Source organism: Centruroides sculpturatus, unplaced genomic scaffold (assembly GCF_000671375.1).
Source record: "Centruroides sculpturatus isolate CEXI.00-Female unplaced genomic scaffold, Cexi_2.0 scaffold1404, whole genome shotgun sequence".
Lineage (NCBI taxonomy): Eukaryota > Metazoa > Arthropoda > Arachnida > Scorpiones > Buthidae > Centruroides > Centruroides sculpturatus.
The window spans coordinates 44078-71924 of record NW_019385548.1 but is presented as its reverse complement, the minus strand read 5'-3'; the positions used below and the strand labels follow the sequence as shown (position 1 = coordinate 71924).

General features: G+C 35.3%; 1 protein-coding gene across 2 annotated transcripts; it reads right to left on the bottom strand.

Moving 5' to 3' along the window:
* Nucleotides 1-2343: 2343 nt before the first annotated feature.
* Nucleotides 2344-27733, bottom strand: LOC111640000. Of its 2 annotated transcripts, none has more exons than XM_023385993.1 (12): nt 27394-27733; nt 16910-17990; nt 11194-11304; nt 10655-11116; nt 8844-9941; nt 7973-8127; nt 7791-7899; nt 7584-7669; nt 7164-7379; nt 5974-6127; nt 5852-5907; nt 2344-4111 (listed from the first exon to the last, which is right to left on the bottom strand). In XM_023385993.1, the coding sequence occupies exons 2-12, from the start codon at nt 17967-17969 to the stop codon at nt 2555-2557; spliced, it is 5064 nt and encodes a 1687-aa protein (XP_023241761.1). In that variant the 5' UTR covers nt 17970-17990; nt 27394-27733; the 3' UTR covers nt 2344-2554. The 2 variants fall into 2 exon arrangements, with proteins under 2 accessions (XP_023241761.1, XP_023241762.1); XM_023385994.1 differs by lacking the exon at nt 27394-27733 and adding an exon at nt 23208-23872.
* Between the last annotated feature and the right edge of the window lie 114 nt (nt 27734-27847).

Below are 27847 nucleotides of genomic sequence, written 5' to 3'. Positions count from 1 at the left end.
TAAATAGACATAAAAAAACAATAAATTATCGGAATAAAGTGCAACTTGCATGGTAAGTACAGGGCCCGCTCTAGGGGCGGACAACCCGAACATTTGTTCGGGACGACAAATCTTAAAGGGCGTCATTTTGGTTGTGAATGTGGCAAAATATTTATAAGTATTTAATTAATCGAAATTTATATTTGTCGATTTTTTCTGTGGCTAAAATTATCACGCAATTTACATTTCGTATTTATTATTTTTGCCTAAAAGCTAAGAAAATATTTGCATTTCTTAATTTTGAAGAAAACAACCATAAAAGAGAGCTTTTTGGGCAAAAAGGAAAGCGTAAGCAACAATGTTAAACTTTGTTCCAAACCTTAGTGTCACCTTAAGAATACTACCGATCATACCAATAACTGTAGCCAGTAGGAAAAAGTTTCTATAAATAAAAATGAATTAAAAGCTTTTTACGTTCCACTACCACGAAAAATCACTTTAATAGTTTGGCCATTTTGGCGATTGTGCATGAAACTGCCGATCGAGTAAACTTAAAAGAGTTAAATCGGATTGAAAGTCATTTCCATTGTCGTTTGCATATCTATTCGTTGTCTTTTGTAAGTCACCGCTATCTATCGGAGATTTTTTAAACTAATTTTTCCGGTGAACAAAAATTCTTGTGCTGACAATATTTACAAAAAGTACAGCCCTTTTTATGTTCAACATAGTCAACAACGTGCTTTCAACACTTTTTCATTGGGATGTTGTTGGATTGATGTAAACTCGTTAGTTTTTGAATTTTTTCCCTGCAGGATATCTTCCCCTCAAATAAGTACATTATTCGAGGGGTGCACTTTTGTTTTGAACACGCCTGATTTTTAAGTACACCCATTCTTAGATATTTGTGTCTATATTATATGATTACTTACCATTTGTGCTATGTCTAGAATTCTATTTGTAGGCATTATAATTCCATTTGTCTTCAAACAGCAAAGTGACCGCACTTGCGCAAAACGAAAAAGAAGGTGGAGGGTGAGACGATCAATCAGAAACACCCACGCTCGACATCTTCGACACGTTCCGCGGTCGCCGCGTGCGGATCAAAATTATGCCAGCTGGTGATAGCGACACCTTTCGGCATTCTTTTTCGCGAACACAATCTTGCTGGCAATGTTGCCAGCTGTGTATCTAATCACATTAAAAAACAAATTACAATATTCACATTCGTGACAGTTGTAAAACGTGAAATGTGTTAATACAATCTCATAGTAAATGATTTTTTCTAAGTATATGTTTTCCAAGCACAGATTAAATCCTTATTGGATTGATGGTATAAGACAGGGAAACACGCGTGCGATCCGCCAAGTGGAAGATGTCTCCCGAGAGTCCTTTTATGAGAATACGGTAAAAAGATTCACGAGACTGATCTCTATTTAGGTAAAACCTGGGAAATCCACGCACCCAGTCCATTGGCGAGGAGCAAGCCGGCAACCAAACTACCAGTGTTTAGTGATTTTATCCATTCGGCCACTGGTGGGCGCTTCCGTAATTACGAAAAATACTGCAGATGGAATTGGAATTGTAACGGAGAACATCTACAACAGAGAATTTTATTATACATAAGTTACAAATTCTCTAGAAACGCAAGGCTAATCAAAATTATGTTGTATTATTTTAAATTAATTCTATACAGTAGATTCTGTAGCAGAAAATGCAAAAGTGCCATTTTCTGCGCAAAAATATGGCGTCTTTCATACAGAAACTTTGCGCTCGAAAACCGAGACTAGATATTTTCAAATGGCATAATTACATTCCGACAGACGTCTCGAAAAGAAACGGCTTTGGTTCGTCGTTTCCGAAATTCGTTATATTGAGGGTCAATACGTGGTTAATTTGAAAGTATCAAATATGTCGACTTAGTGGAAAACGTACTTCGGGTAAATTACTTCTGTTATTAAATGGTAACGAACGATACAAGGTTATGAGAGAAAACAATTAAGCAATTTCTGAACAAGTATTTTATTTTTATTTACGAAAAGCAACAATTACTGTGCGTATCTTCGATTACATGTCATAAGAGTAAGCAATGAGGATTCAATCCAGGTAACAATAATTAATATATAGCATTAATTATATTGCGTGTCAATGATATAGAACTAAACAATGAATCTTCCAAATTTCTTTCTTCCGCCTTTGTTATACAACAGACGTAACAACAGATGGAAACGATCGCCTTGTGTTAGATTTTTAAATCTTTACTAAGATAAATTGTTTTTTACTAACATTAAACAGTTTAAAAATACTAATAGTAAAATATTTGTCGATGTTTTTTAGAAATACAATATATAAATTATTACAAATATGTACAGACCGGTTGGGAATATAAAATTTTTTTTCGTAACACGAGAACAGACAAAGATTTATTTTTAATAAGCATTTTTAATGGCAGTGATGATAAGAAAAAAAATATGTATTCATGAAATGTAATGCGTAAGTAACAAAGTTTCTTGCATAAAATTCACTCGTAACGATGAATTATACCTGAGAATTATTTCGAATCGAATTTTAAATAGTATTAAGATTGTTTAAAAAAGGTTTTATGCAACCAACCACCTTTGGTTTTCGTCGGTTTCGATTTAACTTCCGGCGAAGACGGGCAACTCTGAGGGTTTGCCAGAACGGGTTTCGATTCTTCGCTTTTGCTAATGTCTTTATCCAAGTTTAAGAATAAAGATTGCCGGCACAATTTCGTAATGGATGCCAATTCCTTTTCTTTTTTGCTTTTCCTTAATTTAAAATTGAGGAAATTACCACCCGATTTACTAGATTTTGTATCCGGTGAGGTGGGGGTGACGGGGGGAGAGATTTCGCTCGATGACGTCTGCTTTTCCGCAACCGATCTGCGAGCCAATCTGGATTCCTTACACGATTCCGCGCTCCTGCACAATACCAAATGAACGGAATCTGCGGAAATTGCAGAATTTGTGGACAGACTGTCGTCGTCGATTTGACAATATCTACCAATTTTATCGTTGGCATTCTCTTGGCATTCGTTCCTCGAATTGCTCGGCAAAGCGTAATTAGAAGAGGAATTTTGTAAAATAAAATCTTCTTTGGCTTTCTTTATCATCTCGGCTCTCGTGGAACCCGGACTCACCGACGATCGTTGACCATCTCTAATTTCCAGACCATCTTCGTTCTGTACTTTTGGTAGGAGATTTGATTTCTCCACTTTGCTTTCCAGTGCTTTTTGATTATATTTCTCTATAAGAATTTTAACGTTGGGGGCTTGAAGTTTAGTATATCTGTACTTAGACGAGCATTCGGGTTGAGAAGAGGATTTCTTTAATACCTGATGTGTATTTTCGCACACGGGGGTGGATGCATCGCGCGAGAAATCTCGTTTGAACTTCCTGGTGTTTCTCGATCTAATAACGGGACTTTCTGTTTTTATGGAGCTGCTCTTTTCCATTTCTTTCATACCGTTCGCACAGATGTTCTCGTTGATGGTGCCGTGAGGATAATCCGAAGATTTGCTACGAAATATTAATCTCTCCTGGGGTATTTCACTCAAATGATTAAAGTCACTCTGATTGGTTAACTTACGATTACAATGGGAATGATCCGGAACGTACTTCTCTGGTATTTTATTATACAAAATGCGATTGCCGTCGCTTTCGGATGTGACGTTAACGTTAGTTCTATGAATGGGTTTTATGAGCAATGTCCTCTTTTGTCTAGAATTATTTTTTAGGAATTTCGATTTTTGTTTTTGATTTAAATCGTCATTTTTACTGGGATATTCTAAAACCATTTTCTGAGTGGGATCTTCGTACATTAATTTCTTGGCCCCTTTTCCGTTTTTGAAAGTGATTTTATTGAAACATTCTCTGTTAGGTCCGAAGCTTTCGAGGGACGAAGAAACGTTGAGTTTCTTGTGTGGACTCGGCAATTCTTGCGTGTTTTCTCCAGCCGGGTCCGAATTTTCGCCGAGTTTATAAATGCTATCTGCCGAATATCTTCGTACTTTGATTTGATTAGGATCGGATTTATCGGTCGAAATTTTAAGCTGGATCTTGCTATAACAATTGTCTTCGCTAGAAAACTGCGCAACTTCATTATTTTCTCGATTCTATAAAATGTATATTAAAAATAATTATCTATTCTATATTATATTATATTTTTGCTTTTAAATTAAAATTTATTCAAAAGCATGGTGGCATTACGGCTTTCTCGGATGCCTACTATTGTAGTTAAAATAGTTAACTGACTTCTGGACCACCCTTTATATAATATAATGAAATATAATTGATCTTTTAGTATGTATAATGCTTAACTTTCTAAATAATCACAATTTTATCACACAACTAACACGAATACGCAGGATGGCTCAAAAGTCTATTAACCATTAGCTGTTCTGTTCAAACAATTAGAGGAGAAGGTGGTATTATGGAACCCCAATTACATTTTAGTGAATTGTAAACAAGGTATTCACAGGTAAACTACATTCACATTTTTTGTGCGAAACTACTGGTAACTAGTAATCTAAATGTTCCTAATTGGATTTTTCGCTAGTGTAATTATAAGTATGGTTTTTGAAGGCTTTTGTACAAAAAGTCCGAAAGTAGGCTTAGAGAAAATCGGGTGGTAATATGGAACCTTACCGTATATTTTCAAAAAAAAAAAAAATGCTTTAATGTAGCCAAAAACAAATAGGAAAAGACAAAGAAATGTTAAATAATTACCAAATTATTTACTCCAATGTATTTTATCGCAAAAAATGCTTTTATAATAGAAAAATATGACCTCCATCAGCAATATATATTCCAGCAGCTCTTTTTCGATAATCTCGGGAAGAATTGGCTTTCTACCTAGTGTATTTTTCACAAATTGCTCTGGAGGAATGTCTGCTTGCAAATAGAAAGTTCGGAGGAGTTGAGTTCCATATTACTGTAAAAGCACCAATGGGGTCCGTATTTCACGCATCGCCATCTTGAATTAACTTATGTCTGTCAAGATCAAAATTTTAAAAACGTGAAAATCACACATATTAATATGTACCCCTAAGTCTCTGGAACGGAATACATGCACCAGTGAACCTACAAGTACACGATTTATATTTTAAAAATAATTAAATTCACTTAGCATTCAAAACTTGCGAATTTTGAAAAAAACAAATTTGCTGATTAAATACGGACAACCGTTTAACTGAAGCAAAACGGATTTTCCCTTTGCTATGGATGTCTGTCTATTTCAGTTTAGCCACATTCCGCTACAGTTCCCCTTTATTATCAGTTCGAAATGGGGTGGTTCCATAATACCCGCAGTGTTCCATAATACCACCTTCTCCTCTAACTTCTTTTTAGTCGCGCTTCCATCAATGTTGTAAAAAGAAAAACTCTTTGTTCTAAACTCGGATGGCGATTTGCATTGGCAAGTGTATCTGGAAAAGCACGAAACGCGGTTGACTGACTTTCGGGACACCCTCTGTTAATACGAAAACTTACAACTCATCTTTTTGGTTGAATTTAATTGTAGTCGGAAAAGAATTAATTCTCCCGAACATCCCGAATTGTATTTAGAGTAATGCCACTTATCTAAATCTTCTAAAGTAATTGCATCAATTGAGTCGCCCAAAAGTCAGCTAACCAGACGCTCTCGCAAATACGAAACGTAAACTTAATTTATTCAAAGTCCCAACGACGAGTAGGATCTGGTTTTCGGACAGCTTTCATAACAGTTGCGAAGTAATAAATTACTCGAATAAGGAAGCAACCCAATGGTTAGTCGACTTTTGGGCCATCCCGTATTTCGAGAACAGAATAAATTACACGCTATATTATGTAAAGTGTAAATTGTAAAGGAATCCTACCGTATCAACCGAATCGAATGCAGAAAATCCATCTTGATCGTTTTTTAGGGTAGCATCTAGAAAGAGGTTAAAACTGGTTAAATTGAATAATAAAACAGGTTATACAAAATGTATAATCTAACCTGAAGTTAAGGATAATTTTAAAAGTTCTTTATTAAGTTCGTGCACGGTGGTTGTCAGATTTGACGTTTCGAATCCCATTTTATTCCAATTGACGTAAGCTTCGGATGATTCTTTAAGTAATCTTTCTGGAAGTTGCTCTCTGGTTTCGTTTTCCTACAATTCAATGAAATTATTTTAGCTTATTTTTAATTAAATCAGCAATAAAAACGCGTAAAGTATGGACTATTCTGTTGTCATAATTCGAGTAAACAAAAATTTCATTTTGCGTTGTAAACGAAACAGTAAATCGCATGGCTTTTAACTTCTCACACTCGAACTTGTGTATAGACCTCATTAGACGCTTTGAGATACTTCGGTTTAGTATCACACTCGATTTAGCGTGAATTTCAGAAACTAGAAAACGGGTGGCACTAAATCAAATCTTACTAGTGCATAATACTGTAATACGTATACAAATAGTACGAAAAATTAATTGCAATATTACATTTGCCGTTAGTATTTTAAGTTTTTATTTGGATAAGACAACGCCACAAGAGGGCAATCTGCCGAAAGGTAGTGCCTACCCCGGAAAACTGTCCCATTTAGATATCAGATACGTGAAAAAATTAAAAATTCGGCGCAGCCAGTGCTCGGTCAGGTCCGAAACCCGGACCAACTTACCAGTGACCAGTAGTTTTAAGCACTCGATCACTGGGCGTTGATGGATTTTGTGACAATACCAGATTACAAATGCAACAGAATGCTTTATTTTGCTTACAGATCGGTCCCACCTACAATTTGGTTGGCCAGATGAAATTACTGGTTTCGTACAATTAAATTAATCTGTATCTCGTGAAGAATGAATTTTTCTCACGAGGTACCATCACACTAAAGATAATAGTATCAACTTTATTTATTACGGGTGAGCCTAATCTGTATAATAACATCGTCGGTGTAGATGGAAATTGTGCACAAAAACAACCGACTGGTGCGTGGTCGCAAAAGATTGGATCCAAACTCGGACCTGTTCTATTAATGGGTGAATCTATTTATTGACAAATCTTCCAGAAGACATCTTGGAAAACGTCTACAAGACGATTTCACTGAAAAGTATTTTTTTGGCCCATTTCACGAATTATCAATTTCTAAACTACTACCTTTAAGAGCAGAGAACCCCCGAAAGAAACTTAATATTACACAGGGTACATACTTTCTCCCATGGAAAAAGTCGTTCACTAGACGATAACGAACGTTTTTCAGCAAATTTCGCCCTTTTAGCAGCGGCCCTGGCAGCGCCTCCTTGCCATCTAACTCTGTGCAACTCCGTATGCAAACGCAGTGCAGAAACATCTCGATGCAACAATTCCCATCTTAAATGGCAAACTTGTCGGGTTCTTTCCGATAATACTTTTTCCAAGTTTTGAGTCTGTAAAAATATTTTTAGTAACGTATATATTTATACGTAATAAACTTATATACATAAATAGAGGGTGGTCCAAAAGTAAGAATATAGCAAAGTTTACAAAGTTTGTACCTAACGAAATATTCGAATGAATAAAAATTTGGTTAACCGACTTTCGAACCACCTGTGTTTCAAATGAAAATATAAATAAATATTATTTAAAAGGACCTGTCTTAATAATTCTGCAGATAGTTGATGTAGACGATCGACATTATCCAAACGAAGAATCTTTCTCGCCTTTTCTGTGTTTTGTACTTGAAAAATAAAATATTGAAATTAATTTAAAGCAACTTATATATTCTTTAGTTTTGAAACGGCGTAAATTGCTTAGAAACTTAACACACAAGTCAAAATTTTGCAAATTTCAAAACTTACAGTAAGTGTTGCTTTCACAACACGAAGAAAACTTTTGTAATTCTTTCAATTTTCCGATGAGATCGACAGTCATTTGAGATTGCTGCTGGTTGTGATATCTGAAACTTTCCTATCGAAAGATTTATTGAAATTTCTCATTCTATTTCCGAAATATTTTAAATATAAATAAGGCTAAATTTTACCTCCAACGCTTCTCTATCGCATTTCAATTTTTCTCCGCACTTCTCCAATTCTTCTATCCTACTTTTTAATCTGTTTATCATTTTCAAACATCCCGGTAAGTCTCTTGGATTGCTCCTTGATCCATGAACTTCCCACAGTTTTTCCTTATACTTATCTGCAAAAACTTGTTAGGATTTAGTAAATGTACCAGGTAATCGAACTTTTAAATCTGGAATAAAGGTAGAGGGCTGTCCGTAGACTTAGCCACAAGAGGAAGGAAGGTATGGAGTGGGGTAGAGAAGGGAGAGGGAGTGGGAGGGAGAAAGGGTTGAAAGTAGAGTAAAGGTGGGTCCCATTCACTTCGCGCATTGCACTAAATGATAAAAGAACATAAAATATGTACAAGACAGTGTAGCCCTTTGGGTAAGGTGAACTTTTAAATCGGGTGAAAACCATCAATAATAAGGGAGGGTCGGGATTGATGGAATGGGGCAACGCAACCCTCTCGTAGTCCTTTCGTGCATGGGAGACTTGCCACCAGAGGACTTTCTACGACTGGTCCCTATTTAAGTGTTACAAACGCGAAGAAAACCAGCTAGTCAGCCGCGACAAAACTGCACACCAGATCGTTGGTGAGGGACGAACCAGTGTTCGATGGTTTTATCGACTAGACCATTGTCGGGTACAATCACTAACCATGAAATATGTAATTTGATTAAGAAAATAGGGATTGGTAACATTGCGACAGTTACTTTTAGTTAATTTTTATGGATTTTACTCTAAATTTAGTTCAAAACGGTAAATTATATTTTCAAAACATTTTCAAAGCTAAAAGTTACGGAAAAACATTTCATTAAATGGATAAAACGGATAATACAAGTCGATACTAACCTAAATCTTGTTGGTGTCTTCGATTCATCTCTTCCATCTTTTTATCTAAGTTAATCAATTTTCTTTCTAGATTTCTGCAAATGTCTTCTTTGTTTTTCAGCTGTTCCAGAAGAATCACGTTCTCTTCCAAAAGGCTATAATAGTTATCGTCCGTTTGATTCCCCTGTTGATCTCCGGTCTTATCCGTCAGACCTCCTTCCGAATCGCTGTCGATCAAATGCGTCACTTCCGGTGGAGAGTATGTTTTCGTAGGCAGATTTTCCATCACGTCTCCAGGTTGGTACCTCGAAGGCATTTCCTTTTGTTGTCCAAAATGAAACATGTCGGGTTCGGAGTTAGACCTGGAGGGTTGAGGAAGCTCGAAAGTTATGTCTTCGGGTTTTAAGGACGGAAGAGAGTTGGAAGAGTTGTGCGAAGGCTGTCCTACTTCTATAATGCTGCTTTCCGATTTGGACAGACCCCGCTGAAGATTTAGGCCCATGTGCTTATCGCTTCCCGGCGTGGTTTTGAAACTGGCATCTAGTAAGGCTAGGGTAGACAGTTCGGGACCCACTCCCAATTTCGTTTCCCATTCGTATAGCTTTTTAGTGAAGGCATCGGATATGCCTTCGAATCGAAATTCTCCGGCGGAGGTTCGAACCAAAACTTCTTTTTTATTGGCCGCTCTGGCGTTTAAAACCGTGTCTCGTAGCCTTTCTAACCTAATGGCTCTCTCTTCGTACTTCTGCCTTTCTTTGGCCAGTCTCAACTTTTCCTTTTCGATCTTCTGCAATTCTTTCTCCAGCCAATTCAAATCTTTCATTTTATGTTTCTGAGCCTTTTCTTGTCTTTCCCACTTCCCTTTTTCTTTATTGGATTTCCTGTTTTTCGTGGCAGATTCTTTTCGTTCGAATTTTGGGCTGGACGATTTGGGCCCGCTCGAGCGGATCTTCTCCCACTCCTTAATTTTTCGATTAAATTCTTCGCTAAGGTTTCGTTGTAACTCTTCTACGGCATTGAAGTCGAATATGGGTGCAGAAGTGGAAACCGATAATTTCGTGTGAGTGTTTTCTTCCGAATCGCAAGATCTACTTGGAGTTGCCTCCGAATATTGAGTTTCTGAAAATCATAAATAATCATCTCATTAAATATTATTTTTTATTTTGAAAATATTTCTTTGTTCCGATGATACCCCAGAGCTAAGTGGGGTGTGAAAGACTTACTTTTAAAATTTAAATAAACGTGCCGTACACACCAAAGTAAGCCAGACAGGGTGGCGGTTGCAAAAATAGTCGCAATCTATTAATATACGGCAATAAAAAGTTCTAGAATACTGTCAGCGTGGTTGAAAGAACGACTTTCATCTGCGGTATTCACGAGTTTATCAATTTTTTTTTAATGCAACACGAAATAAATCATTACGTTTAATTATTTATCTGCGTGTAATGGATAAGAATATGCATAAAGATATTTAATTAGCTGAAGAAACGTAAGATATTTCCATTAGTCAATACGTATCCTCAATTACATTACAATTATTTAGAAACATTTGGATGGTAAATATGTGTATTACATAGGCGCTTAAGTGTGTGTGAGTGTGATCAAGCAACAGCAGATACTTTTATACTTTTTATCTCTGCTATAACTTGATAAAAATTATTATCCGTATCGAATTTTCCTTGCCCGATTTAAAATAATAATTTTAAATAGAATCGATCTCTAGAAATGTGTCGGTATGATTTATCCCGCTTACTGTCTAATTCTATTTAAATCATTAGACGTAACTTCCGATGCAAATAAGAGTAAATGGATTGGAATAGTTGTAAACTTACGTTGATAGGAAGGCGAAGAACTGGGAGTTCTCATTTCTTTGTACACATCAAACTCGGAGGTAGGTCGATCCGAATGAATAACTTCTTCACCCGAAGAGGAAAATAAGTAGAGAGAATTCGGCTTCTTTCTCTGTTTTTGTTCGTTATCCGATTCTTCTTGATTGGAATTCTTAATTTCGCTGGATAAATTGGGCGAACTTTCCGTACTCTCGAAATACATTTTGTTGTAGAAAGCTTCGTCCTTAGGAAACTCTTCCAGGTTTTCCATGGATACGTTGGACTCTTCCGTCTTCTTCGTTTCTTCCCTTTGCTTTCTTCTTAAACTGTCTTTCCTGCTCTGAATAATCGTCTTCACTCTTCCCCAAGGACTTTTGTGACTCTTTTTCAATTCCTTTTCGTATTTCGAAAACACCTGCTCCGGATCGATGTCTCTTTCCAGTGTCAAGGATTTTTGCCGTCGATCTGAATACAAAATTCCAAACCTTCAATAAATAACTTTTGCGTTAAGAATTTTAAATTATTAAAATAATTTCGGTTACCGGAAATATTGGTTCTAAAACGGGGACTAGGAGTCTTTCTTCGTGTTACTTCCTGAGGTAATTCCAAAGACCGTTTGTCCGAGACGTAAACGGAACGAGATTTCCATTTATCTGTATAAAATGAATAAAAATTAAGTCTAGATATTTTATTCGTAAGCATTTATAACTTGGGTACTTCTACAGTTTACAGTGGGGTCCGTATTGCTTATACCTTTATAAAGAAGTGATTAGGTTAATGGATAAGGCAACGCGATACGTGGGCGATCCGCCAAGGGGGGATACCACCCGGAAGGGACACTAGCACCTATTTAGCTGTTAGAAAATTGACGAAACCCCGGAAAACTCCACGTGGCCATTGGTAGACAGCCCATCGGTAGTGACGAACCAATGAGCTGGTGATTTTATCCATTATACCACTGGTGGGGCCTTTATAAAAAAAGTGGACTTACGTAATTCATTCACCGTTACAAAGACGAAGAATTCGTGTGACGAGGTAAAAGATACTTTTTCTTTGTTAAAACATAATGAATATCTAAAAGACGAATCCATAAGAAGGAGAACAAAGACGTTTTGAAAGAATTCGGAAATTACTCGTTACTGGACTAGTGTATCAATAAACAGAAAGTTTGATGTATTCAGAACTTTTATAGAATGGATACAGACGAGCTAATAACAGGCTATTAAGGCTATTACGTCACACTTTTTACGTAAAAGGGGGATAAATAGGAGACAATAATTTTGAAAATGATGACGTTACAAAATACGTGTTACAATAATGTTTCAAGTAGGAGGTGCGTAATCGAGTCAATTACAAATAAAATTACATATTCAATAACATTTTACAACTTTCTAGGCTATGTAATTAACTATTATTAAATTTCTTGCTACAATGTATAGGGCCTAAAATTGTTTACAAGATGTCCGAGGCTCACTGAGTTATAGATTCCCGGTCCTATAGTCACGTCACTGGTCTGAAGTAGTCGTATATTTTTATATATAGTCCCGTACAAATGATGACAAATGACTCAAGTTATTAACTAATTATAGATTTAGTGTCGAAGTTGATAGCAACATTTCGTTTCCAACCGATGATAACTACAAAAGTCAGTATCGGTACAACTAGAATTACCTGTGATCAATTGCTGTTTCGGCTCGTTTTGACGCTTCGTCTTGCATTGACATAAAGTCATTTCAACACGCCAAGACACTTCATACCGTTTTAGCAGGAATCTTTGTGCCATACATTACAATAAAGAATTTTTCTACGTGTTATAAATTATAGTATCCGAACTCCTGTACATACTTTCGTGTCATTTCAATCCCGATTAACTACGTACGAACTTACTGTCCAGACCGGAAGCCACGTGATTTCAATTCAAGGTTTTCTCGCGAACTGAGTTAGACAGATGATCGGTGTGTCTCGGTTTTTATCAGCAGAAACAGGGGCAAGACACCACTAAAATCCAGAAATTACAGCCCGGCATTGTGACGATGTTATAGTAAATAATTGCACGCTTTATTTTTATGTGTTTGGTTGTAGAAGCAACTAAGCGTAAGAGGAAGATTGTAGTATCCACGATTGAGGTGAAAAAAGAACAACGGAAGCGGTACACGTGTGACGGATCTAGCAACAAGTTTAAGATGCCGAAGTCGACAGTATGCACAATTTTTGACACGAATTTCTATGTAAAGGAGTTAATATCTTTGTATAATTTGTAGCGAAGTTTTGCAGGTTTCGAGCACATAAAACACATTTGGAAAATCATCGAATACACGTCGAAGAAGCTATTACCCTATATTTTTTTTTGAAAGAAAAGCGTTCATCTCCCTCAGAAAATATGAAAAAAAAAAAAAAATTATAGAAAATGTCAAAGCTCTCAACTGCCCTCTTTTGAAGTCAGATCCTGTATTATATTGATATTTAGTATAATTTAAAAAATTCATGTCTTACGATCGATAGACGATAAAAGCTTATTAATAATATATTAAACATAACACAAACAAATTTGTCGGGTGTTAATGCCTTGAGCTTTATACGTATAAATATAGAATCATTTATGATGTATGTATGTATACACGTGTGTTTCAGCAACTATAAAGGGTAATTCGCAAAGTTTTATCCATAGTTAAGGAGAGAATTCCAGGTAGAATTTATCCTTAACTAAGGATAAAATCATCATGTATACTCATATATGTATTATATATGCACACTTCTGTATCTGTTGAATGGGCCTATATTAGATTTCTGTTTGACTTTCCAATTTTATTATCTAAATTGTGTGTAAAAGTTGTTAATAAACAATCGATTAGGCCTAAATAAATACACTTCCAAAATCGAACAAAGCAAAATGTTTCTTATAGAGTTTTCTTTTTGGGAAAATGTTAATAATTCTCACCAAGAAGAGATAAAAATTTTAAAATTAACGGATAAAATGATCTAAAAATGATTTTCTATTTGTAAAGTACGCGTTAGAGCTGGTGCAAAATGGCCTTGCCTCTACCTGTATAATACGTTACGGCCGATAGCGAATATGCAGGGCCTCTAAAAGATCTCGAGAGGCCCGGGCCGCTTACTTTTAGAAGCTTCAAATAATAATAATCACATAACATAAATATTGGACTGAGCTAGTCAATCTGGAGGCATAGTAAGGGGTGAGATTAAATAAATTCCAGCAAAATTTTTTGCAAATAATTTCTGAGCGTGTCCCTCATAATCTGCGTGAATAAATAAATAAAAATACATTGCAATCATCGTACATTCAGAATATTTATAACATTCCAAGAATACTATTTTCGTATTCGTTCGCCATTTTAAAAACGAATTGGCATCCATTTAAAGGGCAGGTTCCACACCGCCAAGACCAACGTATCAAAAAAGATTGAAAAGGCATATAAAATTCTCTGTATTTAAACGAATCTCTTTATATGTTGCGCAATTACAATTATTTTTGTGAAAATATAGAATAGGATCGGTCTTAAGTCCTACACCGTGGAGCCCTATTGGGTTCTATTTCCAGGGCATCCGCACTAATGTCATATATAACCTTAATATGGGTGTCCTAGGTTATAATAATTAGATTTCTATCAACATCTAACTGAATCGACTACCACTAAATAAATGTCTTCAGCTTTCAGAGAAAACTTTAAAATACCGTTGAGGTCGACTATGAGGAATACGAATCTAATGTGCTTGTTATATCCGTGAGGTAAACACGTTATAGCCGTAAATATTAACTAAAAACAAAACGAAAAATTTCTGGCAATAACCTTAAATCATTATAACCGAGTTCGACGTATCATGCAACATATCTAAAATCTTTTCTAATTGGTTGGCTAATAAATTTTCCGAGTCTGCTTATGTTTTCGTGAACGTTAAGAAACGATTAAGAAAAACCTTGAAATTCCGAAACCAATTGTTTAATATTATTAAACCAACTGCATTTAAGTCTAAAATTACAACCGCTTCAACTCAGTATGAAGTTGTTATTTTATCGGAAATTTCTACGTACAGTACATACAAATATTTAACGCATAAAGTCGTTAAGAATTGCCTATTTGCCTTAAAAACAATCTAATTATTTAATGGAATTTTTATTTAAAAATAATTCGTTGCTTAATTGGATTATAAGAAAGAAGACAATTTAAATTTATTGCTATAACATAAGAATAAACATGGAGCCAAAAGCAGAAAAATGTCCTTGAGAAGTTGTAAACATGTTTCCTTTCGCATCATCTCAGCATCCTTTGTAAATTGATGAGAAATTCTTTCGATTAATTAATGGGCATTTGGGTATTAATCCGATACTCTTCACTAACATATCTTAAGTTGATGATGCAAGATATGTGACTTCACATAACTTTCCAAGCTTTATTATATTCTAGGTCATTAATTCTCTAGATGCAATCATTTTACATGTAATTGGTTTTATTTACTTGCATTAGATTAATTGCATGCTCGAAATATAATGGAAATGCTTCTCGATATGTACTACGCACGATCAATTGCCATTGGGTGCCTCTATGGGCAAGCACCTAAGCGAGCAAACCAATAACGTCATTGGTTTGCTTACCTGTAATCAGACCTCCCGGTTCATTGAAACAAACTGTGTTCTTAGACAAGCAATACCAAGAAACATTTAAGCGTAAACAACGAGAACTTAAGAGAACGGAATCCTTCAGGACCACCGGTAAGAGAATCTTCTGGAGAGGTTATACGGCACAATCTGACAAGATTACACAACTTAACAAGTAATTCTCATAATACCTATATATACCTTAAATAAGTTTACCTGACTCGAATTTAATAAGAATTGCTTAGCCTTCATTACGTCTTTTACAAGAGAACGAGTATATATCACAGGTGAAAAATTCTATTATTGAAGGACGTCAAGATTTCTAAGAATAGTCAATCTCTAAACCATTCAGCCATTAAAAACATCCAATCGGGGCCACCAATCTCGTGTCCGGTTTAACAGACATTTTGTTTCTATTGAATCAGACATTCTTTTAATATTTCCTGATACTCTTCACATATTTGGCGACCCGACATAAATGCTAAATTTGTCACACCATTGAAACCAAATTCTCTTCGTGTCATTGTCGAACACTCACCTCGCTGTCTAATAAAAAAAACAATGCGGTTCCTTTGGTAGATCTTGCCAATAATCCGTCCATCTATCCATTTTTTTCATCATATCGTTAGTAATTCGTCTGTCCACGATGCTGTTTACGTTACTACTGCTGTGTTGAGTTATATATTTGGGCATCACAAGTGATTTTCTTTGAATTTTCAGTGGTGACATTGAAAACTTTAGTAATACTTCTTACAGACATTTTTGTTTCTTGGCTCTAACTTGTCTGTCTGTCATTTCCAGTTGAAGCATATTTAAGCCTGCCTGAATGAGCATTTTATTCATAGCAACAGATCTTTCGAGATTTATATTCAGATTTTAATAGTCAAATCCTGACTAATTCTTCAGTTGTAAATTGCTTTGCTTTTCGCATCCTGCCAGCGCGTATCAAAATATCTAATTTGCATATTTAAATATCAGAATATTACATTTAAATGGCTAATATATAATGCCATTTGAGCATTGTAGCTATACCTCGAAATTGCCTAAACTTCTGAGACTTACTGTTGTGTTAGATCCAGCTGAGAGAAGTAACCATGCCTTTATCTATTTCCGTTTGTAAACAGGAGTAGAGGGGTAAAATTTTTCCCGTGTTGTTTCTTATATTCTGTATAGTTACGGTAAAAAGTTAAAAAGAATTGGTTAAGGTAGAGTTTATATTTCGAAAGGAAAGCCACACTTGAGCGATCTGTCAACGAGAGAAGGTTCCTCCCAGAAGGACTTTTATGGCAAACTAACACCTATTTAAGTGTTCGACACGTGAAGAAACCCGGAAAACTCCACGTGACCGGCTTATTTATAGACGCAAACTCGCCACCAACTACCAAGCTTCAATGGTTTTATCCATTCGGCCACCGGTGGGCTCCGTGTCGTATACTGTACGTATATCATCCGAAACCGTAACTTTACTATTCGTTTGTATAATATTAAACAATTAGTTAATCAATTTTAAAGGTTTTTAATCGTTTAAGGAGTTTGTAACTATCTCAATAATCCATTAATGCGAAAAATGCCAAAATTTCATCTAACGAAAAGCCCAAATAGTTATAAAAGCGATATACTACAACCACAAAACACAGACTTACCTCTTTTAGAAGTGTCGACGACGTTTTCTCGGAGATCTTCCATAGAAGAATGAATCATGGGAGAATAACTTCCCGAAACATAAAAATCTCCACTTAACGAATCATCGTCGTACTTGTTGAATTCTTCGGAATCCATGGGCACATCCAACATGACGACTTGATCGTTAGCGGTGAGATTTTCGTTCTTTTTATCATTGCAATATTCACTCACAATTCTCGGATAGGCATTCTTTTCGAATTTCAGAGCTTCTTTCACCTTGGACCATTTGGGAAGTATCCTCTTTGATTTGGAATCGCCGATGTCTTCGTGACCCACCGATTTGCTTCTTTCTCTAGTGCGACCCGCCTGCCTGCTGATGTTGACTTGGGTCTTGCTTTTGTGTACCACGTATCTTCTTTCCTTACTCCTGGAAGAGGGTCTCTCCAACACTTCTTGGCTCTCCATGCAGATGTAATCCAACTGAACCGTTTTCTTCTCGGGCGCATCCAATCTTTCCGACAGGATATTTTCCGAACCGTATTGAGCAGTGTTAACTTCTTTGTGCATCTCGTGAAGAGACTTTAAATCTTCCAGGTACTGAATTCGCCTGTGAAGCTTCGAGTTGGCTTCTCTCAGTTCGCTTAACTGTTCCATTAATTTGCATAAATTATCCAAATGGTCCAAGCCCACTTTGGTGCCGTTTCCCGATGCTTTAAGCGGGCTCTTTTTGATCTTTTTCGACCTGGAAGCTGCAACATTTTCGTATTCGGTAGGTAAAGACAATACGTATTCAATGAATTCTTTCTCCGAATGTAGTACGTCATCTAAACTAGACACGGGATTTCTGACGTTGTCTTCTTTGTTATCCAATAAGAGCTCGGTTGACATACTTCGTTGCACCGCGTCGTTTGTTTCGCTTGTCGATTTTTCACTCTGATTTTCGAATTTTGAAGGCCACAAGAGGCTATCGTCATTGGCATCGCAAGTTTCATCGATAAATACGTCATCTTTGTCGAAGTCAGTCGCAGCCATTTCCAAGCCCTCGTCCGATGGAAACTTATCAATGGCTTGATTTTCCATGATGAACACCTACTTTTATCCCTAGAAAAAGAAGAAAAAAACAATAATTCGCATGATTTGGCTAAGCTACGTATTTTTTTTTTTTTTAAATTTAAAATATTAAAATGGAAAATGTCAGAGGTGGGGAAACTGGCGATTTCCATGCTGCACATGGCTTAATTAGTATACAAAGTTTACAAGCCTTCCACGAGAGAGCCGTTCCTCGGAAATTTTTCATGGACTGTCTTTTCAGGTTATTTCCGGCCCCATCCCTCACTACCCGGCCACTCCAATTGTGAGTCTGGCCAAACCCTTGACCAGTATGAAAAAAGGCCTTCGTAGCGCCCATAGGACGAAAAGTTAGAAACTATTTATATAGGCGCATATAAATTAGCATAAATTTAATTTGCTTTTATTAGTTAAAAGAAACCAAGGGGAGGAACAACAAAAACAAATTAATCCAATTACAAGTTTATAAAACGTTATTTTTCCGTAGATAAATGCCATAGGATTTAGCCAATCAAAATACACTACATACGATACAGAGGAAATATAAAAATTGCACGTGCCGGTTGACGCTATAATAACGCTATGACGTTTGATGACGAATGGCGTTAGTATTTTTAATCCATTACGAGTTCGCGGGTAGTTCGCCATCTGTCGGTTGATAATTAAACTAATTCGCACGTAAATGCGTCTTTGGACGTCGGGCCATTCAAAAAAATCAATTTAAGACCCTATTGAGGATCCCGTTAAAAATTTATGTGCATTTTTTAAATAATAAAATTTGACGAAAAGTTAAAAATCTTTCCAATACACGACAAATCGAACGAATAGTATGTAATAAACGTTTTTTGTGACATCCGTAATTATGTAGTCCGGATCCAGTGAGCTCGCTGACCTTAAAAGGTCAGCGGGCCAACCACATAGAAATATGATAGGAAATGAAAGTTGTGTTTGTTCTCTTTCTTCCGAAAATTTCAGACCTTTTAAGCTTCAGACCCTACTAAACAATATTCTATCCTAATATTGTGCTAATATACGGCAGATTCTAGTCGTGGGATATTTTCAAGCCGTAGATAGAATATTAAGTGTAAGATGTTGTAATTAAGGAGGACCTAATTGGTCAATTCCGCTCGATATCCTGTATATCATATGTCTTATGCCACGCTTGATATCCTACAAACAGGATATTAAAAGACACGTGTTTACAGAAAGAATATGATTAAAAATAGTCTACATTTAGCGTTATTATATCCACTTATAGCACACACAGTACAGTGTAACGTATTAGAATGTACACGGCAAAAATTGAATGACGAATCTCCCAGGACAATGGGTATTTGGGGGATTTCATGTGTATCGTTTACAAATATCAGATGACGTTATTACCATTGAATTCGTATACCGACCAAGGTCTACTTTAATTTCTATAAATAGTTTTTAGTTCGAGAAACCAGAAACTAAAATTTATGATCCCATAATTCTCTTGTGTCATATTAAAGTATGACATTTCAAATTGTTTTTTTTATCTGCGCGTTATACATTTACTCTAATGCAATTTTTAAGCTAACTTCTTAATTTTCGTGTTATTTATTTAGATTCGATCCATAAAACAATTAATAACTAGTAGACCCTGTCGTGGGAAAGCCAGTACGGCCATTTGTCGGCCTCTCTCATTTATGTAAACATCTGTTACAATACAGTTTTGAAAGTTGTTTTCGCTATTTTTAATAATACAATGAGGCCTTAAAGAGGTAAGACTCTAGCAGTCCTCTCGAAAGGCCCCAACAAGTAACGTTTAAGAAGTTAAACGAACAAAATCATCGATTAATTTACTGTATTTATACGTAGTGTAATATTTAAAAGTAGTGACCTCGTCTTAGTTACTCGACGTCACTATCGTCACTCGTCAGAGTATAGAAAAAATAAACATTTATACAATTAATAATTTACGTATTAAGTGTCACTATCGACCTTGGCTTAATCTAAATTGTAAATATTAAATAAATACGTTTTACAATGGCATTTTTAAAATGAGATTTCAACTAGATTTATGTTCGTTTTTCCACAAGTTTTAAATATAGGGTGGCCCAAAAGCAAGTTAACCCGGTATTATCCACAGAATACAGAACGACGCGTTAGTGGAAACACTATAGGAAAAAATGCGGTTAAGTGTTTCAATAAGACATATTTAGTCTTTGCGACGGTTAACCGACTTTCGGGCCACCCTTTATATCTCTTCTAATTTTAATTTAATGATGCCAATTAAATTCAATTAAAACGTAGAGTTTAAATCACTTTAATTGAGTTTAATTGGCAATTTTAGAAAATGTGATTTGTCAATTAGGAGCATCGAAGTATAAATTAATTTTTCCATTCTTTTTTTCAGTTCAGAAGGGAGAACGAAGTTCTAAATGTATTCTTGTGTAATTTCTTTGAACTTACATTTTTCCTTGTTATTATAATTCTCCGAATAGATTGGCAAGATAAACAGAAAGTGATAAGAAGCGGTAGGCTAATATCGGCCATTTTGAACAGGGACACTTTAAAGTGTCCCTGTTCAAGATGGAAAAATTTCTGGCTATTTTCTTACAGTAAGAAGTATAATAATTTGTATAATTTTGTTTGATTACCCATACCACATCCCATTTCAGAGGTATCTCACACGACGTCATACGCTTTATGCAGGTTGCATAAAGTGCATAAAGTGTACATGAGCTCGCTTACAATACAGTAGAATAGAAAACGTACTGACTGATATCATTTTCTGTTTTGTTATGTAGCATTAGAGACTACAAAAGGATGCAAGTTCTCCAATTTTAGAGTATTAAGTATGAAGAGGGAGAGTCTTCATTAATTCATGAATTTTGCTGTGTTACGAGTAAAAGACCAGTGAGTATTAAAAAGACTTCACTAAAGAGTAGGGTTTTAAAGTTATTGCTGTATTTACTAACTTCAGAGGTTACTACTAAAATTACCGATAGATTGTTTGTAGTAAGTGGAACAGATCTTTGCTATGTAAACATTTTTTGTTTTCAAAATGGCCGCCAGTGAAAGGTGATCGTCTCGACTGTTTTCCGAGGTGTACAATAACATTTTCAGTTTTTAAAATACAAATCTTACCCTTTGTATTGATAACATAATAAATATAGCTACTAGGTGGCCCAAAAATCAGTTAGCTGCGAGAAATTGTTTGAAGGATTTTAAAAAAGTAATTTAATTTGTGTAATTTGAACAAGATGTCATCTTTGTAAAACGATGTATTTGAATAAGACAGTAATTAAGTCTTTGGTGGTTAATTGACATTCGGGCCAGCGTTTATATTTATAAATTCTCTTCAAAACATGTAGAAGAAAGCACCGAAAATCCTATATAAAATTCGTTATTATTATTCTATAAAATATAATTAATAAAAGCTCCGAACAACGGACACTGGCCAGAACACAAAAAAAAACGGCCGTTGTTAGCGGTTCAACTGTAATTTATAAATTACGTTAATAGCAACATTAATAAAAACATTATTCCTCCATAAGAAAATGCTAATTGGAGTAACGTTAAAAATTCGCGTAACATAACGACTTCTGCCGCTGTATATCGTGGTGCATAAAAGCACTGTTTTCTATGCATCGATCTCTGATTTGCTGATACGGATCGTTAGCCGCGAGGAGCTCATTCACTATCCGACATTAATGTAATTATAATGGTAATATTTTTACATAAAATACACTTAATAGCCTCTTTGCTAGTGTGACGCGTAGGGTAAGGCCACATTTTTATTTTGAATTTTCTTGATACCGATTGTTTGATTGGTGTTGGAGGAAAGTTAAGTTTCCTCCAGCACCAATCAAACAATCTTTAATTAATTTAACTCGTTGCCGCCTGATTCTTCCACGTTTTTCGTTCTAGTAATTGGAAAATTTAAGGAAATCAAATTGCCATAAAGCATTTTTTTTAATGTAAAATAAATCAAAATAATTCATCTGTAAATTATTTTCCTTATTATCCTACAGGAACATCATAAAAGTCAATGGACAAGTACAGTTACAGCTGAGAAATTGTTTATAAAAGATGTATACTCTTATGTCACCTCGTCCTAGGCTCAGTATAAAAAGTCAAAAAATTGATATTTTTTAAATTTTTTACTATTTTTTTCATCAAGAACGTCATGGAGAGTACTGGAGTATTCAATGTGCCACTAACTTTCTGTCCTCCCAGTTAATGGAACATTCTATCGAGTGTTTTAATTGGTTGGAATATTCAATACGTAAGACGTATAGACCATTGAGGAAGATTCGTTATAATAGCGGATGGAAACAATTGAAATAATAATTATCTTGATCAGCCGCCATTTTCTTTACGCAAATGGCATAATTTCTTTAAATTTTAAGAGAAACCAAAACATATATCATTTGAATTTGATGGTATCGGTATAAAATGCTATTTAGATTTAATTTTTGCAGTAAAATTCGAAATTTTTTCGAATATTTTGCTATTTTCGAGCCAATTCAATACGCAGGAAGTTCAGAAAAATATTCAGTAAAAAACTGATATCCGGCATTGGAAATTTAATAAATATTTCGATCTGCTGTAGATGCAAAGCGGACAATTCTAGTTTCAAAGACCCTTAGACAACTAATTATATATTTAAAAATTGACAAGAGCATCTTAACTCGTGAAGGGATCGAACCCGCAACTAGAAGATAAGGATCGTAAATTAACGAATAGACAAGCAGTTCTCAATCGATGGACAAGCAATTCTCAATCGGTGGTACACGTACCCCATAGGGGCAAGTGTACCACCGATTGAGAACTGGTATAAGTGATATAAGTCTTCGTAGAGAAGGTCCAAGTGGTACATCAGTAGAAAAGATCGAGACCCACAGATATAGGCAATTCGTAAGATAAACACGGATAAACACGTACTCGACTCAACAAACGGATACCAGATTAAGACTAGCCGAGGCCCTAAAATGCATAAGAGGCCCTTCACCTCCAGAAAATAATAATAGATTTAAAAGCACGGGGCCTTAAGTCGTGGCCTGGTAGAGCGAGGATCTAAATCACAGTTTATTTAAATCGCGCGTAAATCCGGCCCCTCGAGAAACCCAAAAATTTTTTCTATATTCCGGTTACATTCTTAGAATTACAGAATTAGCTTTAGAATTTACGTTTAACCGAATTTACGGCTCGTGACTTCCGCTAAATTTGCATATTTAAAAAAAATTGCGAAACGAGACAAGAAGTGGAGAATCCTACCTGAAGAAGTCGTGGCTCAAAGAGAATTTCGAATATTATTCAAATAAGAAAACACGTGTAATCACATGCCACACGGCATTTACGACTAGATGTGCCAAGTGGGGCGTCTTCCTATTTCAGAACTATGAGAATCTCTCATGCTCTTTGCCTTCTCGCTAGATGCTGACGTCGTTCATTGGGTCAATGTTGTGCCAAGTTCTACTTTTCGCTTGCCCCAAATTTAAAAATTATCCACATAAATTTAACTTTTTAATATTATTTTAGGGTTCCTCGACCAAAAAACATTATCGAAATTACCGTTAAAATCGAGTACAGTTTAAGATCCATCAACAATCGGCACCAGCGAGCGCGCAATCTACGGATTCACACTACAAAGGGAGCGATTTATTGTTTTTTTTACAAATAAAAAAATAACACTAGAAAAAAATCCAAATTAACAACTAAAAATACGATTTCCTTCCGACCAGGGGAGGGAGGGAGCTTTCGACAAGCAGAAATTTTATATATCAACAACTTTTGTGTGTGTCTTGTTCGCCTATTTTCTTTGCCAAAATTGTTATTTTTGGCCAGAAGAAAAGAATGAATGACGTCACACGGTTACCATGGAGACGATCCGAGAAGTATTTGTCGAATGACATTCCTCCGGGGGGTAGTAAAACGGTATTTCAGGTAGCGAATTTGTAATTAAATTCAACTCCGCTTACACGTACAACGCTTAATTTAATTATACGTTTTAAAGTCGATATTTAATTTATATACACTTTGTTTACATGGACGTCGCCAGACTTTCGTTGCCTTCTTTAAGTGCGAGCAACAAGAGCCTGGTGACGTCAACACGGTTAACCTTATCGTATGACATCAGCCATTGGAAATAAAAAAATTGTTATGAATCTACTCGGCCATTCAGGTCGAGCGAATTATATCCCAGAGAAGAGGAGGAAAAAAGGAAAATAAAACAGATGCAAAATATAAACTTTCTATATTAAGCCATACTCTTTAAACAAAGTTTATTTTGATAATTAACGGGTAATTTAATTTCCCGAAGGGAAAAACACATTGAAAATAAGTAAATATTTTCCTAGAAAATTTAAATTGTTTCGCCATTTTTTTGATCTGTCGTTTAAAAATTTGTAATCCTTAATTTAATGGGAGGGAATGATAAAGATAATAATAATAATATCGAGAAGAAAAACACGGATAAACGAGTATACAACTTAGCAAACGTTGTAAAAACCGAACTGTTGAGGCTCCGAGGTCCTTCCCATCCAACCAAAGTCCCACTATCTAACTTAAAACAAGAAATATAACCAAGATTTAGGTTGGTAGAAGCCCTAAACTATGAGATATAAAAGACCCTTCGCATCCTTCATCTTGTCAAATACTTGAAACAAGAATTACAACGAAGATTTAGGCTGGTAGAGGCCCTACGTCGCACGGGAGGCCCTCGAAATCCATCAAATAGTAATAAATTTAAGTGTCGGGCCGTAGTCGTAGCCCGGTAGCGAGAGGACCCTTTATAGTTTATAAATTAACGGAAAGAAAAGAATAAACGATAAAATTTATATATAAATTAAAACTAGAATTGTTTTTTCTTGAAATTTTTGTAAACAATGATATAAAAAACACTTCTTTAACTAAAACATCTGACGTAAATGAATTAGTGTCAAACGATACGCCGACCGTCTAAAGTGACTAAAGCTAAATGGAGTTATTAAAAGTTATATAATGCATATTTATATAAAATTGTTAGTAATTATTTATTTTACATCGAACACACGAATAACGCCCAACGACTGAACTTTTACTTCCTGTTTAAATTTGAAATACAGTATTTAAATACAGAAGGCGCATACACAGTTTTACACACAATAAACTATAAAAGAACTTTTGTTATTCGAATTTAGAAAAATGAAAGTTTCTGTCAGATTTATTAATTGATTATTTTAATTGCATTTATAAATAATGAAATTTTCGACGAAATTAGAGACTAGTAATTCGATACTCTAAGCTATAAAACAAATTAAAATATTATGAAACAAACATTTATAAGGGGAGAAAATTCGTTGTTTGTATTATAGTTCGTTGCCACTTAAATTTTAATTGGTTTCGAATTTGAGTAGATAATTTATACTAAAATATTCTACACTTCTTCTATTCTCTTTTCTACTCTTCTACGCTCCTCTACACTTCTACTCTTCACTGTTTCTATGCTTATCTTCACTTCTTCTATGCACTTTTACACTTATTCTACGATCTTCTAACTTCGTTTATGCCGTTCTATACCAAAAAATAGGATTAAAATATAGGATGACCTAAAACGCCATTAACTGCTGTAAAGACTGAACTACTATCTTATTTAAATGCTTGTCTACTTAAATACTTCCCGAAAACGAAAGCATTCTTGTTCAATCCACAAATTTCAACGCTTCAACAAATTAAACTCGAAAACAAACCCGGTTAACTAGTTTTTGGGCCACCCTATAGAGTCCTCTATCTTAAAATAAATTGTAATAATTTATCTCCCAAAAATATTTAAATAAAATAAACTTTTACGACACAAAGTAAACGTGCAAATGAAACAGTAACAATTCTACAATTTATACACAATTATATGAATTATAATAATTAGAAACGATTAAATGTACGGTACATTCAGATTGTGTACAAACTTAGACACACAAAAACTATCAAAAATATAACAATAAATGCACGAGGTAGAGAGCTAACTTTCAGTAAAGTCACACAAAAAGAGCATACTTATGTTTATTTACGCTATTTTTATGCATAAATTTCAATTATTTTATGCAGAAAATAGACTGAAAATTAAAATAATAAACGAGAAAATCACTCCCTATTTAAAAAATTATAAACGTTAAGAACGTCACACTTCTACCACTTGGATATATACAGGGTGGCCTAAAAGTCAGTTAACCTCAGACAACCTCGCTGTCTTATTTGAGTATTTAAAATCATATTTTTTTTTCTCATATTTCACACATTATTCTAAACTATTCGTAGTTAAAAGAACACGCGCAATAAAACATGGTTAACTGATTTTTAGGCCACCCTGTATGTTTTTAAGGCGTTAAATATTAAATATTATCGCTCGTAACGTATCATTAATGTAAACTAATAGAAGAAATGCATAATAAACAGCATCTCGGCACCATTTCTTAAGCTTTTTTTCCTCCTCCTCCTCCGATTGAAAATGATGAACTGGAAAAATAAACACAGAACTGCGGGAACCGCGATTCAGTCCTACAAACGGCATTCGGAGTGTTTACTTTAAATTAAAAAATAAATTCGGTGAATGATAGCTGTATGTCTGTCTGATCGTAACTATAATCGGATCTACGGATACAATGTGGGGAAGTAAACAATCGTCGATTAATAAAAGCTAAGTTATTGTTATCGATTATGCATTAATGATAATTAATTTCTTAATAAATGACAATAAAACCCTTCAAGTTAGATCTGCTAAATTGGACTCTGTAGAACAGGAATCTTCCCCTTCCCTTCTATCTTGAACACCCTCTAAGCTAGGCTTTCGAGTGGAACTGGCAAGCATCTATGGACTTTTCCTCTTCTCCTCCTCCTTGGGACACCCCCACTAAATTGGAAACATTTTAGTATCCAACTTAGAGGTGTTTTAGCTTACTTCTTAACTTCAAACCGAATATGGATGCGACGAATATTCTCCTAATTAACCTTTGAAATTTTCAACATTCGTTCCGCAACACCCGATAAGTCACAACACAGACTTTTATGAACGATGACCGGAAGACCGAGTGACGTTTGTAGGACGCAATGTTTTCAAATTCGTTAGCTACCTTCACGGATAAACGATTTAACGAAATTCCACCAACGTCGGAGGATTTTCTAACCAAATAATAATAATTAATTTAAGTCATTTATTCGTCATTCGATCGGAAGTCTGCGGGCGCGAGTTATGTAATGTAAACAATAGCAAAATTAAGAAGAAGCGAGAGAAAATAACCCTTTAAATATAACTTTTTAAATAGAAATTTAAAAGAAAATAGGAAAATCGCGATTTTAAGAAGGGAATTTTCCGCCATTCTCGATTTACAAAACACGTTAAATCGAGGGAATGTAGCGGGGAAAACGAGTAAAATTTCACTAAAAAAAAAGGGGTATTGTATCCGATAAACGGGTTGTAAACACTCACCCTTTGAAGACGGGTACTCAACAGTTGCGTATAACGAAGATCGTTCCCGCTCCAAGATCGAATCGAACGGAAGATCGGGAAAATATCCATAATCGATCAACAATACATCCAATACATTCCGAGTTGGAGAATGTAAAGTAACGAAGAAGGCGTCTTACACATCGGTAACTACGTCGGAGGACAAGGAACCCACAAACACGAGCTCGGAGGAATATTTTTGGCACGACTATTTTTGAGTGTCTGGGATGTGCGCATAGCTCCCGCCTCATCTCGCACAATTTCTCTTTACATCCCGCTTTACTTTACTATCTTATCCACAAACTGTGAAACTAATACAGATTCTAGAGATTCTAGACAAATACGAAACTAAATCCTCCGTTTTTTAATACGCGCTTTAAAATTTTAAATCATAATTTTGTAATTATTTTTTTTAATTAAAAATTCTACAGAAATT

What these genes read in the sequence shown, in the direction of transcription:
- LOC111640000 (XM_023385993.1), bottom strand. Translation starts at nt 17,969, where the DNA reads ATGGAAAATCAAGCCATTGATAAGTTTCCATCGGACGAGGGCTTGGAA. An exon ending in TTCTTCGCCTTCCTATCAAC is followed by an intron (nt 9,942 to 10,654) that starts GTAAGTTTACAA and finishes TATGATTTTCAG; the next exon opens with AAACTCAATATTCGGAGGCA. An exon ending in GCGATAGAGAAGCGTTGGAG is followed by an intron (nt 7,900 to 7,972) that starts GTAAAATTTAGC and finishes ATCTTTCGATAG; the next exon opens with GAAAGTTTCAGATATCACAA.